At 37.8% G+C, this 15165-nt stretch overlaps 1 protein-coding gene across 7 annotated transcripts in view; it reads left to right on the top strand.

The window, feature by feature from the left end:
• LOC129757814 (calcium-binding mitochondrial carrier protein SCaMC-2) overlaps positions 1-15165 on the top strand; it is an 82936-nt gene that overhangs the window by 52398 nt on the left and 15373 nt on the right. The window contains exon 1 of one of the 7 annotated variants that reach the window (XM_055755134.1): positions 3096-4247. The exons of 5 other annotated variants lie outside the window; for them this stretch is intronic. In XM_055755134.1, coding sequence (XP_055611109.1) covers positions 4158-4247 — 90 coding nt within the window. In that variant the 5' untranslated portion in view covers positions 3096-4157. Of the gene's footprint in view, positions 1-3095; positions 4248-13912; positions 14375-15165 lie in introns of those variants that run through there. One more of the 7 variants, XM_055755135.1, reaches the window with a different exon arrangement.

The following is a 15165-nucleotide window of genomic DNA, read 5'->3' as shown; positions in this document are numbered from 1 at the left end:
AGTCTGATTGAGCTGAAATTTTGCACAGGTCAAGTTTTTGGGCCAATCTACAAAATGCATATGGTCGGTTTTTCGAAATTCTGCATGACCCATTTGGCTTCCACTAAATGTTTATAGTCGGTTTTAAAAATTCGACATGACTATTTTGAAAGCCACCCTAGCATATTGTCGCTGCCTGTCCTACTGTCCTGTATGTAAAAACAACGAATCGAGAGAAACGACTTGAAAGATTTTCATAAACTTTCGGTTAAAGCTTTACCATTTTTATTTCTTTATTCACAGATATTTAGAAAATTCTTGTAAAATATCATCCATTGTTTTTTTTTTTTGCTTTGGAATTTGCTGATGCAGAGGTGAAAATAATGATGGGACAGCTTTGCGAATATATTTCCCATGTGTATTAAATGTACCCGCAAACTGTCCCACATTTGACTATTCATTTGTCAGTTGATCATTTGATTTCTCCTATCTGTGCTATATTTTTCACTTTACTGGTTGTTTACTGATGAAAATAAGTTTGAAATGATGTTTATGACGTATCTAGATGAAGATAACGGAGGCTTATCATAAGAATTGAGTAGGTCTAAAATAAGATAAATAACAACGTTCAATGAATATAACAACCTGTACCTTCATCTTTCCGAAAGTTTTTCAGTCGATGATCTTTTTAGAAAGACTGTAAATACAAATTACATTAATGCTGAATCAGAAACAGAAAAGCATCTTAGCTGCAAATCCATAATGTGATTTGTCAAAAGGACTCTTGCTACCCAAACATACAATACAAGAGGTCTGTTGGGTACACATTAGAGATTTTTGCTGACAATTTCGCTGAAGTTCAACTAAAATGTTGTTGTTTTTTTCTAAAACCTATGCGATTTGTGCCTATAAAACATTCAGTGAGTGTATTTTCTAGTCATCTTCTTTCCAATAGAACCATTATTTTGATTTTCCATTCATCATTAGTGAGGAACCGAGCGAGCAGAACAAAGTTAAAAAATATCGAATGTTTCCCTAGGGCAATTGTAATGAATTCTGTAGATAAGGCGCAAACGGTCTCGTGGTTTTGAATAAATTTATGCTAAAAATTGGTGTGATGGTGGTGTTGATTTGTTTATGTGCGTTATTGAACGAAGTCCGGTGGGATGCAATTTTGAAAAAGAATAAAATCGCAGTTCGAATTTTTCTGTCGGCTGCCAAATGGTTAACGGTTGCACAGATTGGATTTACAGTTTTTATAAGCATCAAACTTTGGAAGTTTCGGGTGAGATCAATCAATTTTTTTGTAATTTTTATGAAAACAACTTTACAAATTTAATCATTCTCACTTTTTAATAAAATTTGTACATATAATCATATGAAGCGTTTGGTTGCTTCATTCCTCTCTTATTCCTGCACCTTTTGCGTTTTCCACCACATGGCTGGCCTGGCCGTAGTAGTATCTGGAATGCATATTCTATGTATCAAATACTACGTTGAAAAGACAAATGAAGAACGTAAGTTTTTTTTCATTTTCCAGGATGTATACAAGTTTTAGCCATGTTGGTGGTAGAAGATGGTGAAGAAGAAGAAGATGATGATGAAGAAATAGAAAAGGAAAAAAAGATTCGTTATCCTCCTATAGAATTTGCCGATTAAAACACCCGATTAAAACACCCCCAACAAGAACACTTTACTAGCACTTATCAATTTCAATTTTGCTCTCGATAAGTTGTGAATTCCGGTTCAAATATATCGTCTCTTTTAACGTTAAGGATGAGTTCTCGCCCCGGAATAGAAAATTTTTCTCACTATTTTTTATGAATTTAAAGCGGTCCATAGACTGCACCACATTTGAGCAAATGCGATGAAATTCTGGCGCTGAGGATGCGATTTGCATGGTGTATGGCACTTCTTGAATGAGCGTGCAAACCGTTTGAGTAAAATCGGTCGGGATCGAAATTTTTTGCACAAGCAACCCTCTGTATCATGGTGTATGGTTCTGCTTGTACAAAACTCAGGCCACTTACTCAGCCCCAGTCGGGGTGGAGAGGGTTTTTGTTGTTGCTTTTGCTGTTTTCGCCAGTAATCGTTTGTGTTTGCGCGGAATATGTTTGTATCGTGTGTGGGCGAGCATAACAATTGTCGTGGAATCATCGAATTTGCACATGTCGTTTGTGCGTTTTCTCTCTCGCTCGCTTCCAGTTTTGTCGGAGAATATTCTCAGAACTAAAACTGCCTGAGAGAAAATAATTTCGGACGAGTTATCTTGATCGTCATTGGAAACGGATGAGAAGTCATCGCGTTCTCACATTTATCGCTAAGTGTTAAACAAGTGATAAACTAGTTATCATTATCAGATCTGCTCGATTTGCTTCCCTGAAGTCTAACACACAAGCACTGAGCAAAAGCCCTATATTACTCACGCGTGTGCCTACAGGTACGCGTATTTTAGTTCATAGATTTTAAGGTAGCCCAAGCAGCAAGTAACAGCATTACGAAATCTTAAAAAAATATGACTTTGTAGCTATTTTCCATGTTTTACAACGAACAATTCAATAAGTCTTTAGTTTATCTAGTCTAACTTTTGTAATTTCAATGAATACTTATTTTGTCGCACACATTGTATGAATATTTGTAAAATTAACGTAAATAAGAGGAGTAATTTTAAAGCATTCTGTAGAAATAGACATATGCAGTAGACTGGCCCATAACAAAAAAAATCCTTATATTCCACGCGGCACCCCCTAGGTTGGTGCATTAAGGTGAAAAAATGACTTTCTGAAAGTTTCAGATCATTTGGAAGAAGCACGAGCTGGCGCGAAGGACTTGAAATTTGTATGGAGATTTTCGGCAAAATGTATGAAAAATCGACATACTTTCACTCTTTGTGTTCTAAAATATGCCGGTATTGCTGAAATTCAATCACTAGCTACAAAATCTGGCGCCCAAAATCTGGGTGTTCCTATGTAGACCGAACACGTTGTTAGTGTTTGGCGCGCTTTCTACATCATTGCCATGCACTTTGTTCGTGTATGTAGTGTTTGCTCGTTCCACAGATGATAGGCGTCGCGATAGACTGACTTAACTGAGTCTTGGCAAAGGGAAACGTCCGCTCAAATCAGTCTGCATTCTGCTACCCCAAAGACTGGACGTGTTTTGTCTCCGACTCTCGAACTCTGATTGGTTCCAAGTTCCAAGTAGCTAATTGCTTGCTGGTGACCACAGTATCGAGGCAAACCGAAGAAATTGAAACGATTAACATAGTTTTTCGAAAGTGTTACCTGATTTATTAGGATCAATTAAGTGTTCCTGGCTGTCATCACCTACCCCTGAAGTGTGTGACAGTGCAGTGTTTTACAACAAGAAGTGCAATAAAATAGCTTTTTATACCTACCCTATATCCGGTGTCGAGAGAAATACAAAAGAAGGCTGATTAAGGTCATATACAACAGTGGCGCACCAAAGAATGTCTCCTCGAATTGAGACAAGTGATATAATGGCCCTGTTACATGGCTTTTAACTTAACAAACCAGGCAACCAGTTGAAATTCGTTAAAAAGACTGGCTTGTGGCTGTGTGTGTGCCCAGTTTACTCGAAAATTCGAGATTTTTCTCTCCGTGTTTCAAGTGAAACTGCACCGGTAGTGGTGTTTGTGGAGAACACAGTGCTTTCGAAAAGTAAAAAAAAAGTTTAATCTAAAAAAAGCGAAACGTCGTTCCGGTCGAGTTTGTTGCTAGGCAGAAAACCGGTCTACTTCGGTTGGTCTCGCTCGGTCATCAACGTCGTGTCGGGTCGGGGCTTGATTATTTGCTTGCCCGATTCGTGTGTGCAAAACAGCTGTTCACGGCGTGCTTTGTTCTTCGCTTTTAAAGGTGACTGCTGAAGAAGAATAATATAGAAAAAAAATACCAAGAGATTGGGAGGTGTGTGCCTGACTTGAACTTCTACTGGCTGGCGTGCATCGAAGAGTGACGACGACGACGACGCTCGAAGGCCACGTGGACGACAGCTTGGTGTGCGTGCATCAGGAAGTTTGAATCGCTAGGTCTCAGCTGTCTCGGGCTAAGGCAGCCTTTATCAATAAATAGTGTGTATTATAACTCTGGTCTGGAATTGCAAGCTGCAACAGCTTTGCAATTGCCAAGATTCCGTCGAGCGGCAAAATTGATCCCAACATGGTGCTGGAACTGGAACAGGCCGCTGTGCAAGTCAGTGGAGATGTGCTGGAGGACTTTGTCCTCATATTCCGAGAAGTGCTTTCAAAGGTAATTATATCCACAGCAATGTGTTTTACACTTTAAGGCCTCTTCTAGCCTACTTTTGTATCGATGTGGTGGTGTAGGAATTCGAAAAAAAGGTCGTAGCGTCCATAAGCTTTGTATGCAACGGGTTTCACTCCTAGGACCTTGTGGGCGTCTTTGACCTTCCTAGAACTAGAGAAAAAGTTTTGGCGCCATTCTTAGGGCAGCATTCAGGTTCAAAGTTTAAGAAATTACTTTTTGTATCATTAAGACTAAAAAAAAGAAAGATGATTTTTTATTCACCTTACTTGCTCCATGAAGATAGTCATTACTTAAGCAAATTGTAGATAAGCATCCTTGTTTGATAGCAATCGAAACTGGTTGAAGTAGGAAAGTCCGGTTGAAGCCATATCTCTCACTGGCATTAGTCATCTTTCTCGGAAACTCGAAACAGTGACGTGTTTTTCTCCTAACGAATGTCTTGCTTGTTTTTTCCTGCTATCGCAAAACTTGAAATCGGTTGGGGATTTTTGGCGTCATATTGCTTTCCGGTTAAACTGTAAACACCGAGACTGGGCGTTACTCAAAATGAACTAAAGACATTCAACGCCTACTACGGATGATCATCGTTTAAAATATTTGCGAATCCAAAATTTTCAATGGTATGACATGAGCATCTATTCAGTTGTCGATAAGTTTTTTGTGCTAAAGATCACTCGAAACTGGTTTGTTTCCATGCATGAAGTTAACCTTCAACTTATTCTTATTCTTGTCTTTTTTGTTGGTCGTTGTCGGAAATTTGAGTAAGCTTACCACTCGCTTAAACTGGCTTCAACTGGTTTCGCGCATTTTTTTTAGCTTCGGTTGACTTTGTGTGATGTGCATTTTTTGTGTTACTTCAGCTTAAATGGGTTTGAATTTAAACCTCTCACTTATGTTTGGACTATCCTCTACGAGTTGTTATCAGTTCATGGACATTCCTTTGCACCATCTTAAGATTTGGATCAACGGCTCTGCTTGTTTGTCTTTTGTTTTGTCACTTTTTATTTGCTTCGAATTTGAAACAGTCTAAATCTTGCCTTATTTGAAAACCAAAAAAATCCTTAACACCTTTCGGACCAAATGCGGTATGTCTCGTTTTTCGCTTGACGCGAGTGCGCTTCACTGAGAAGTATAACTTAAATGTAATACATTTTACAAAGATACTTCATTTTACAAAAAAATTATCAGCACTTTGAAAAACTCAAAGATATTCGATTTGAATAATTTGATCCAGTAATTTCTAAGATAGAGGATGCAAAATTTTGCTGTTTTCGAGCTTAGATTTTTGCGGTCCTTAATGTGTTAAGAAATATTTTGCTATAAAACCTCTTCCAACTCTATTGAAAACAAAAGTCTAGTTTTCAAAAAATTCTAACATTTAAAAGTGTTTTCTTTACTCAATATTTGTAAAAAAACACAGCTGATTCACAATTTTATCCTAGGAATATTGCACAAGAATACAAAAGTTCATAATAGATAACTTCCTGGATTCAATATTAATTTCCCGAATTGCCTAGGTTATCTTGAAGTGGTGCACCAGAATATCCCATCAATAATAACGCTGCCCAGAGAGATAATGGCATCGTCCTCCTCTAAGCATTCGCCTCGATATTTTGCATAAAAACGACAAACAAGTCCAATCGTTTGGAAATTTCCATCACCGTTGTCAATCTCACGGTCGACGAAGTCCTATCCAGACGATAACACTACTGTGTTCAGTGATAGTAAACGCCACGTTAGGAGTTGGTTGTTTACACTATAAATACCCATCTAGCGACACTATCGATGTTCGCGGTGCGTGGCTTTTTTTGGAATGGGAACTACCCTCATCCTGTCTGGTCTTATCCGATTCAAATGGGAAAAACGAAGCAAAAATAGGAAACAATCAAACAGCAGCAGTTCGCGCTTGCTGGAGGACAACTTTTTAATTACTGTCGGTTGGTCTTCATTATAGACATTACGAGCGCGCCACAGGACAGGAAATTCCGTCACCGTCGTCGCCGGCAGTTTTAATTGTTCCGATTTGTGCCGATATAGTGCTCAAGCTGGGAATTTTACTTCGAATCGGGTTCAGGGATGGCAATTGTAAGGCTTTTTGAACGGTCCTTAATGTGAAAGTATCTTTTCAATATAACACACGCGACTAGGTTAAAAAAGAAAATTTAAACATTCTTAGTCCGATAATTTTTTGATGCAATCAATATTGATTTTGGATCAATAAAAAGCAAGTGGTCGTAATTAGTCTTCCTCTCCTCTTTTTTTATTAACTTCAAATGAGTTTCTTGAGGTGACTTTTGTTTATTGCTGTGGCGTGCCAAAGAGGTGTAATACCTTGGATAATTTCAAATTAACGTCGCGACAGGTGTTTTCATATGGTCTCAGAAGAATTGGTAAATTATTTTCTATTTTTATTAAGGGTGCAAACATACTACTGTAGGGATGAGATGGAAGATATGTAGAAAATAAATAATATTTTTAAATAAACAAAATAAAATAAAAGTTAAATTCGGCAACACTGAAGATAAAATAAATAAAATAAATTTCTAAGGCAATGTTTTATATTTTGGCAACACTAGACAAAACAAAGTCAGTCATTGATCTATTCATGTGAACGACAGACCTGTCTAAGTGAATTTCTGTACTGAGATTCCTAAGAATCGTAAAATGGCGTAGTTGGTAGAATAATTGTTTATGATTTGGCCACCGGTGAAAAGATGGATTGGCTGAGGGAGCGAAGATTTTCAAGACTTTTGGTACGAAAAAAAAAATTTGATTCGGCCACCGGTGAAAAGATGGGAGTGCAAATTTTTAAGGCTGCTGCTACGTTTATTTGTTCATGAATCGGCCACCGGTAAAAAGATTAATTTGGCTGAGGGAGCGCAGATTTCCATGGCTGCTGCTACGAAAAAATGGTTTCCGATTAGGTCGGCGGTAGACAAACGGATTGGCTCAGTGAGCGCAGATTTTCAAGGCTGCTGCTACGATTGTTTGATTAAGTTCCGGCTCTGTTAAACAAAGATAGAGCGGCTGGAAAAGCACAGACTGATTGGAATGGCTGTTGCTAAGAATGTTTTCGGGTTGTTCCGGCTCTGATAAACACAGACAGAACGTCATAAAAAGTGCAGATTGGGGAGGCTGTTGCTAAGAATGTTTTTTGCATTGCTCAGGCTCTGGTAAACAAAGACAGAGTGGCAGGAAAAGCACAGATTGTTCCGGCTCTAGCAAACAAAGACAGAGCGTCAGGAAAAGTACAGATCGTGGTAGTCTAACTAAAACGAGAGAACTTTTGCAGCCCGTTTCTTGTACGGTTTTCAAGTATAATTATTTGGAGCCAATTGAATTCTTTGAATTTTCTGCCCACAATATGGTAGCAGGAAAATCTAAGTTGAGGAGTACAGATAGCAGGAAAATTAATATCGAACAGTAATATGGGGGAATATACGCGTAATTTCAGCCATATATCTGGTTTTTACTGAACTATTTTAATTCAGCATGGGACCTTTTGATAGGTTAAGGAACAATTTGAACTTCCAAAGGTTTGAAAGGTTTTTTTTTCTGAATTAACTTCACGTGATTGCAGACTCTTCCTAAAAATATTGATGCTGGCTGATCAGAGTTTGAGGTCATATCACACAAATGATCACACTACATAAATAAATTTTGATAAAATCAACCTCAATGACGTATAGCCAAATCAATCAGAAATCGGTCTGTTTCTTCAGTCGACTATTAAGTAATCCGGCTTTGTTGAATGGACTTCATTATAGATTCTATCAATTTCTTTCAAAAAATACTTTCAGTATGTATTTTTCTTTGTATACCTCTTAGTCTGTACCTGTTCCTGTTGTACTTGGTGACCTTTTTTCAGATAGCTCATTTGTGATTTTTCCAAGTATACTCACCAGAAATTGTTCATGTTGTAGAAATGAAATGTATCGAGATTTTTGAAGGTAGAGACTAGAAAGCCAAATCATCTTGGTTCTTTTCTTTTCAAACCCAAGTAACACAGATTAAGCCAACTGGCATTTGAAAGTTTTATTATGGCATTTTATATGCAGCTAGTTTTATAACTGTATTATGATAGTAATAAAAAATGCTTAGATTCTTCCAGCATTTGTTTTCAGGTAGTTCTGAAAACGCTAATAAAGCTTTTACTAAATTTATTTACAGTTCAAGTGGTTTAGAAAGAGTTCTGAATGCTCTAAAACTCCCACAAAACAAACTAAGAAGTTTGTTCCAAGTTTTTTTATGTATGTTTTCTAAAGGAACACAGTGCTTGATTTTAAAACCGTAATAAAATTAGATGACAGGGCTCGATCAAGATGTCGAATCAGGACACGCTCAGGCTAGATTGCACATATTTGGATTGGAATTTCAATGTTTACACATTTTCTTATAAGTGTTGTTTTTGAGTCAAATAAAAAAAATATATAAAAATCTTTGAAATATTTCAAATCGCCGGAAGTGGCATGAATATCTCTTCAATATTCCCAGCATACATTTTTGTATCTATGTATATTCTTATGCTGTTTTGATAGACGTTCATATATGAATGAATGAATGAATGATCGTATGAAAGTCGAAAAAAAAACAGTATTTACCTACTAAAGTGGAGGCAATATACATACATAAATTTAATTTCTTTCTAATGCGACGAAAACTACATCAATTGAACGCTATCCGATACCTTAATCTTAACTTTCGGAAGAATGCAAGAGAGCGCAAGATTTCGCTCTCATAGCCTTCGAATCGTTTCCAGCGACAATATTTTCCACTTCTTTCATTGGTCAATATTACTCATTTCCCATTTGATTTTTTACCATCTGGATGCACTGCTGGAGAGAGCATGATGATGATTTTCTCACTTAAAGCCCGTGCGTGAGCATAATCGTTTCAAAATTTCAATCATATCCGATTTAAACTGACCTCAGGCGACATTTTATACGATCTTTTCACCATGCAGTTGCTGGGTTAGTGAAAGGGTCCAGCTGGTAGGAGAAAAAAAATTGTTGCTTGACGCCATCATTAATCCAAGATGGCGGCTTCCGCTTTTCTTTTCAAAGCTTTAAGTGACTTAAAATCTCATGAAATACCCGCAATATGGGTATTGGGAGTAAAAGTCGAATTTCGTTGTTCGACGCCATAATGAAATCCAATATGATTTCATCCGCTCAACTTGACTGAAGATCGCTTGAAACCCCCGGAATATGGGTATTAGTTGAAAGGACTCAACGAGTACAAGTCGAATTTCGTTATCTGACACCATCTTGAAATCTTTTCTTCTCAAACTTGTATATTACTGATAATAGCTTGAAACCTTTTTAATTTGGGTTTTGGATAAAAAGGCTAAACAAAAAGAAGTCGAATTCTCTTCTTCCGCTTGATTTGAAAATGCTGTAAATCACTGAAAATCAAATGAAAGCCCCACAATATGGGTATTGGATGAAAAGGCTATACAAGAACAAGTCGAATATGATATTCTGACGCTATCTTGAAATCCAAGATGGCGGCTTTGGCTTTCCTTTTTAAACCTTTATATCATTGATAATCGCTTGAAAGCCCCATAATATAAGTATAAATTGAAAAGGGCTAAATTAGAAGAATTCAAATTTCGATATTTGACGCCGTCTTAAAATCCAATATGGCGACTTCTGCAGTACTTAAAAATGCTGTAAATCACTGAAAATTGTATAAAACTCCCACAATATGGGTATTAGGTGAAAGGGCTAAACTAGTAGTAGTCGAATTTTGCTTTCTGAAGCCATCTTAAAATTCAAGATGGTGGTTTCCGCTTAACTTGAAAATGCAGTAAATCACTGAAAATTGCATGAATTTCAATGAGCTTAAGAATCGGTGGAAGTCACCATCTTGGGTGGTGTCAGATAGCGAAATTGGACTTCTACTCGTTTAGCCCTTTCACGCAATATCCATAATGTGGTGGTTTCATGTTATTTTCCTTCATTTACAGCATTTTAAAGTTTATCAAAAGTTACCATCTTGGATTTCAAGATGGCGTCAGATAGCGAAATTCGACTTCTTCTATTTAGCTCTTTTTCCCAACATCCATATTGTGGGGCTTTCATGCGATTTTCAGTGATTAATAGCATTTTATAGTTAAGCGAAAGTTGTTATCCAAAATTTCAAGATGGCGTCAAACAACGCAATTCGGCTTCAACTCTTGATAGCATTCACAACCAATCCCTTGTTTATTCAATTTAAATAGTCTTTTCTCCTTTACTGCACTAATGATTAACAACTCACAAATGAAAAACTCATCCTACGTGTGTAATTCATTAGATTGCGAGAGAAATGTCATATTTTAGCTATTTATATAGCATTCATAAAACCGTTATAAAACCAATTAGTCATTATTCTGATCATAATTAAGCTAATAAACATTGAATTGACTAACGCCATGTTGGTTGCAAAATCGTAGGGCACAAAATGACGCTATGTTGATGGATTTACAATGTTAAGTATTTTTCCAGGCATATTTCCAATCAATTCCATGTGTTTGCGATGTCACTATTACAATTATATTTATTGAAAAATTGAAAATTTTCGCGAATTATTTTTAAATTTAATTTTTTTAAATTTCATTTTTAATGATATCTAGAGATTCAGAGGATCCAATATTAACAGCAAGACGACGATTAGTTAAGTAGCCTCTGATCAAGGCGCATAATCTCTCAGATAAGCTTGGGACTGGTTTTAACTTTAAAATATTAACTGAGTCAAATGCCGCAGTGCATGATGTCCGTGTAAATTGCGTCGACTTGTTTGCAACAATCCAAATAAGATACACAGAATTATGTGAACACTGCCAGGCTCGACGTAACCGAACGTTTCGAACTTGATGTCACTCTTGCTACTATTGTTGAAAATTTATTCCAGTAGAATGACTATTATCACAGAGAACAGACGTACAAGCTAGCCCACGAAACTTGTGTAAAATTTCCAACGATCGTTTTGAACCAATTTTTGTTTTTGGATGGGTCACCAGATGTCTCCAAATACATCAAAGAGAACTGTCAAAACCAAACTAAGAAAAAAAAAAACAATATTTTTGTCAATTTTGAACACGTCGTGTATTTTTTTTTTGTTTCGATTATAGTCGTTTTACCATCTTTATGGCATTCGCGACTTTATCAACGTTACAGTTGGCGGATCGTTATTGAAAAACTTATCCGGTACAACTGTGTTCGATGTTTACTCTTGGACTCGAACTCGCGGACATCGGCTCAGGAAACAACAGACTTGCCAACTGAGCTATATCACAAGCCCTGAACACGTCGTATGAACTGTTTGGCATGTTTCAAGGAAACTGCTGTTGAAGTTTTGTAACGCTTTCGTCCGGTTGTAAAACGGAAAAATATGTTAAAATTCAATCGTTAATTCCTTCAAGCAAATGTGCTAAATTTTGGACAGTAGGATGCAAAAGTGATACTTTCAAGTAACCCGCTTTGAGATGTCTAGAATCAGTTCTCATGGGTAAGACTGATTGTAGAGAATGTTCCTAATTGACTGGATATAGCCGATTCATCCTCTGACGATAACCGTTCAAGAAGTGCGAAAACTTTCTGTAAAATTGTTAGTTATTTCGACTGTCTCAGTAGTGCAAAAATAAAGGAATGAATAGAAGTTTATCACTGGTACTTTTTATACGGTTTTTACTTATCGACTTCTTTCGGTGAGTGAAACAACTTTTTTTTTTAAATTTACGTAACGTTTTGGGTTACTCTTGGGAACATCTGATGATGGGTGAAGAAAAGTAACTCGAAACGTTATGTAAATTAAAAAAAAGTTGTTTCTCTCATCGAAAAGAGCAAAAATCGTATAAATTGAAGGAAGTGAAATTCTGTCCAGTCAAAAGTTACTCTTAGTGCATTTATCTAGTTTAATTAGTTTAATTTAAATGAGTTTTATACGATTTCGCCTTTCCAAAAACTGGGCGCTTGATAATTTATATTTGATGTGTAACTTTTGAACGGCGCAATAGATGGCACTGTTTAAAGTCAATTTTCAACGTATTTTTTGGATGTCAGCATTACAAATTTTAAACACTTTTAATATTTTGTTTAAGCTTGTACGTCTGTTCTCTGTGCTATTACCGAGTAACAATTCTAGAAACAGATTAATCATTTTAAGGATAGTTGATCCCGCAAAAAGTTAGATAAGTTCTACTTCTGGAAGAAATGAAAAGTCTTATTGTTCCTCATAAGACATTTTTCAGACTTTCTGGACTAAATATTGTATTGGTAAAATTGAATATTCCGGATGAACTGGTTTCTTATTGTAAATAATACATAAATTACTTTTTGTAAACTCTCGTTTAAAAGCTTTTGGATTATCTCTTCAAAGGCTTGTTATTCCTTGTATTTTTACAAGACAATTTAAATTTTCTCTCAAAAACTGTTATCTTTTTAGTCCTATTGGTTTCGTTAAAGTTTAAAAAGAACATGTTAAACCAAAAAAGATTGGTTCTCTACCAATTTCTTGAAGCAATCTAATCTCACTGTTGATGGGATACTGACTGCATCGAAAGACACAAAATAGCACCTGTCGGCCCAACAATCCAGTAGAACAATCCTTCGAATGATGGATCGGGATGGGAACTATACTACCGGGATAAAACGAGCGAGAACACGTTAAACCATTCGTTTAATTAGCCCTAACCACTAACAACCAAATCAACGAACGGTAGACAACTGACGCCAAACTCATTAAATAGTACGAGAACGACGCGTTCTAATTTGGGAACCCGCTCTATTGACCTTCACATTGGTGACATTTTTTTCGGGGGTACGATATTCGTCGGTTAGTGACGATGACGTTGATGATCAGGAAGAGATTTAGATTTAGTTGGGGTTCGTTTTCTTTTTTACTGTTTTTGGTACTGTGTTTTGGCACAGTGATCTTGAAACCGACGAAAAAGGACTACCTAGTTACAGAACTAGTTTTTTTAAAACGAGAACTTGTACCAATGTTCTTCTAAACTTGTGCGTCACTTTCGACTATATAATTCTTCATTTTAGTTCAAAATGCCATTCCAGGTAATCAGGTTATATTTCCCGGGCGCCCAGGAAAATTCGATTGAAGCCAACTTTATGGAACAATTTTGTTCGTCCAAGTGGCACAATAAAAAAAATAACCTTTCCCTATACAGTTGATCCCCGGGATCCCACTATACGACAACAACAAAACCAGAGAAAAAACGACTAGATGAGAAATGTTAATTGCACCGACAAGTGCCAGCAGCAGCGTGCCACCTACCCATACTCCCTAGAACTACTATGAACATACAAGAAGGTATAGGTATCCGATCTCCGGACCCCATGATTCGCATTTGGCGCGATTCTTGTCGTTTTGCCTTGAGTTTTGTTGTGGCACGTGCAAAACTTTTCTCGTTGCATCGAATCATAATGCTATGCGTTTCGTTGCAAGTTGAGGGGGATGAATGGTGGAAAATGGAAAAACAGCAAATGCTTTCCCATACCTACAGCTGTTGCCGTAGCTCAAGCTAGCTAGAGAGCTAGAGGTGTATCGGTGTCGAAGCCTCTCTCTGGGACGATTTTCGGATCAGGAAAAGCCAGCCTGGCAGCCAGACTACCACAGTTATTCGGTGGCTTCCCTTGGAAGTGGTTCTCTTTTCGGTGCTCGAAATCGCACTCCGATCCGTCCGTCCTCTTTTCGGGTTGAGGCTTGCACGAGATATCTCGGTCGTTTTTCGTTGGCGTTTGTTTGTGGCTGCCAATTTAGTAGTACTGGTACCAGTGTGTAGGAGAGTGGTGAATTGGCTGGGACCTAAAAGGTTGTTTTGGCTGTGTGCCGAAACGTTTCTCGCCATACTACATAACATGGCTCCGGTGGGACGTTCTGGTTGGTGGCCATCATGTCCCACCATCAATCCCGTTCTAGTGCCACTGTAAATCAGTGAATCGGTGGAATAGTTCCTGCCGTCGTTGCAGAATTTATTGATTACCTGTCGACATAACAGCAGAAAGCAAAAAGAGGCGGTCCGTCCCAAATAAACGTTCCATGCGAAGCTGAAATTCTACCCTACAATGGATACCCTTGATAGTGATTTCTACGTGGAAGTTGTGTTGAAGGTTAGAATACTGCCCACCTCATCTTTTAAGGATATCATACATACGAAACTTCGGAAAAGTTCATAGGCCGGCCACCCTGTAACATGAAGCATGTCGTTTTATAACATTCAAATTTTAGCGTTACATCACAGAGAAGTGTACTGAGACGTGGTTGTTGTGCCAACACCACATGCACCGGGTTTCTCGCAGCTGATCCCAAAATAGAGCACACCCGGTAGGAGGGAAAAGAAAATCAAACCACTGTAATGATGTGTATGGTGAATACCAACCATCAGTAGGTGGTTAACAAACCACAACTCACTCACCAGCATTGGGTATAAATCACGCAACTCTCGTTGTCGAAACTCAGCAAACAAAGAAGAGATTAAAAAAAAATGCAGCCGACACACCCCCTTACTGATGGTGGTCGGTAGCCTTAATTAATAAAAAAAAATCACTGTAACATACACACATTCGATTGAAGACGATTCAACTGACCAATCGCACTCACATTGGCGATTGGATCACGGTCAAACGAGGGCTTTTCACCTTTCACTTCAACTTGGTCCCACTCGGTTAGTAACAGCAACCGTTGTTGTTGTTTGTTGACTTGTAGCGCTACCTACTGACCCGGTCCATGGAAGGATCCTCTTTCATGTACAGTACACACTCCTGACTGATAAGTGTGAATGGAGCGATTTTTTCCCTCTGGAGGTGCCCCCGTTTTTCGTTGCTTGTTGTGGGACTGGTAATGTTCCTGCGGAGGTCAATCCGGGGAAGGAAAGTTCGCTCGCGCGATTGCTGTTGCTGCT

The sequence above is a fragment of the Uranotaenia lowii genome, chromosome 3 (assembly GCF_029784155.1).
Source record: "Uranotaenia lowii strain MFRU-FL chromosome 3, ASM2978415v1, whole genome shotgun sequence".
Classification (NCBI taxonomy): Eukaryota; Metazoa; Arthropoda; class Insecta; order Diptera; family Culicidae; genus Uranotaenia; species Uranotaenia lowii.
The sequence above is the reverse complement of the archived record's forward strand: the minus strand, read 5'-3'. Positions and strand labels throughout refer to the sequence as shown.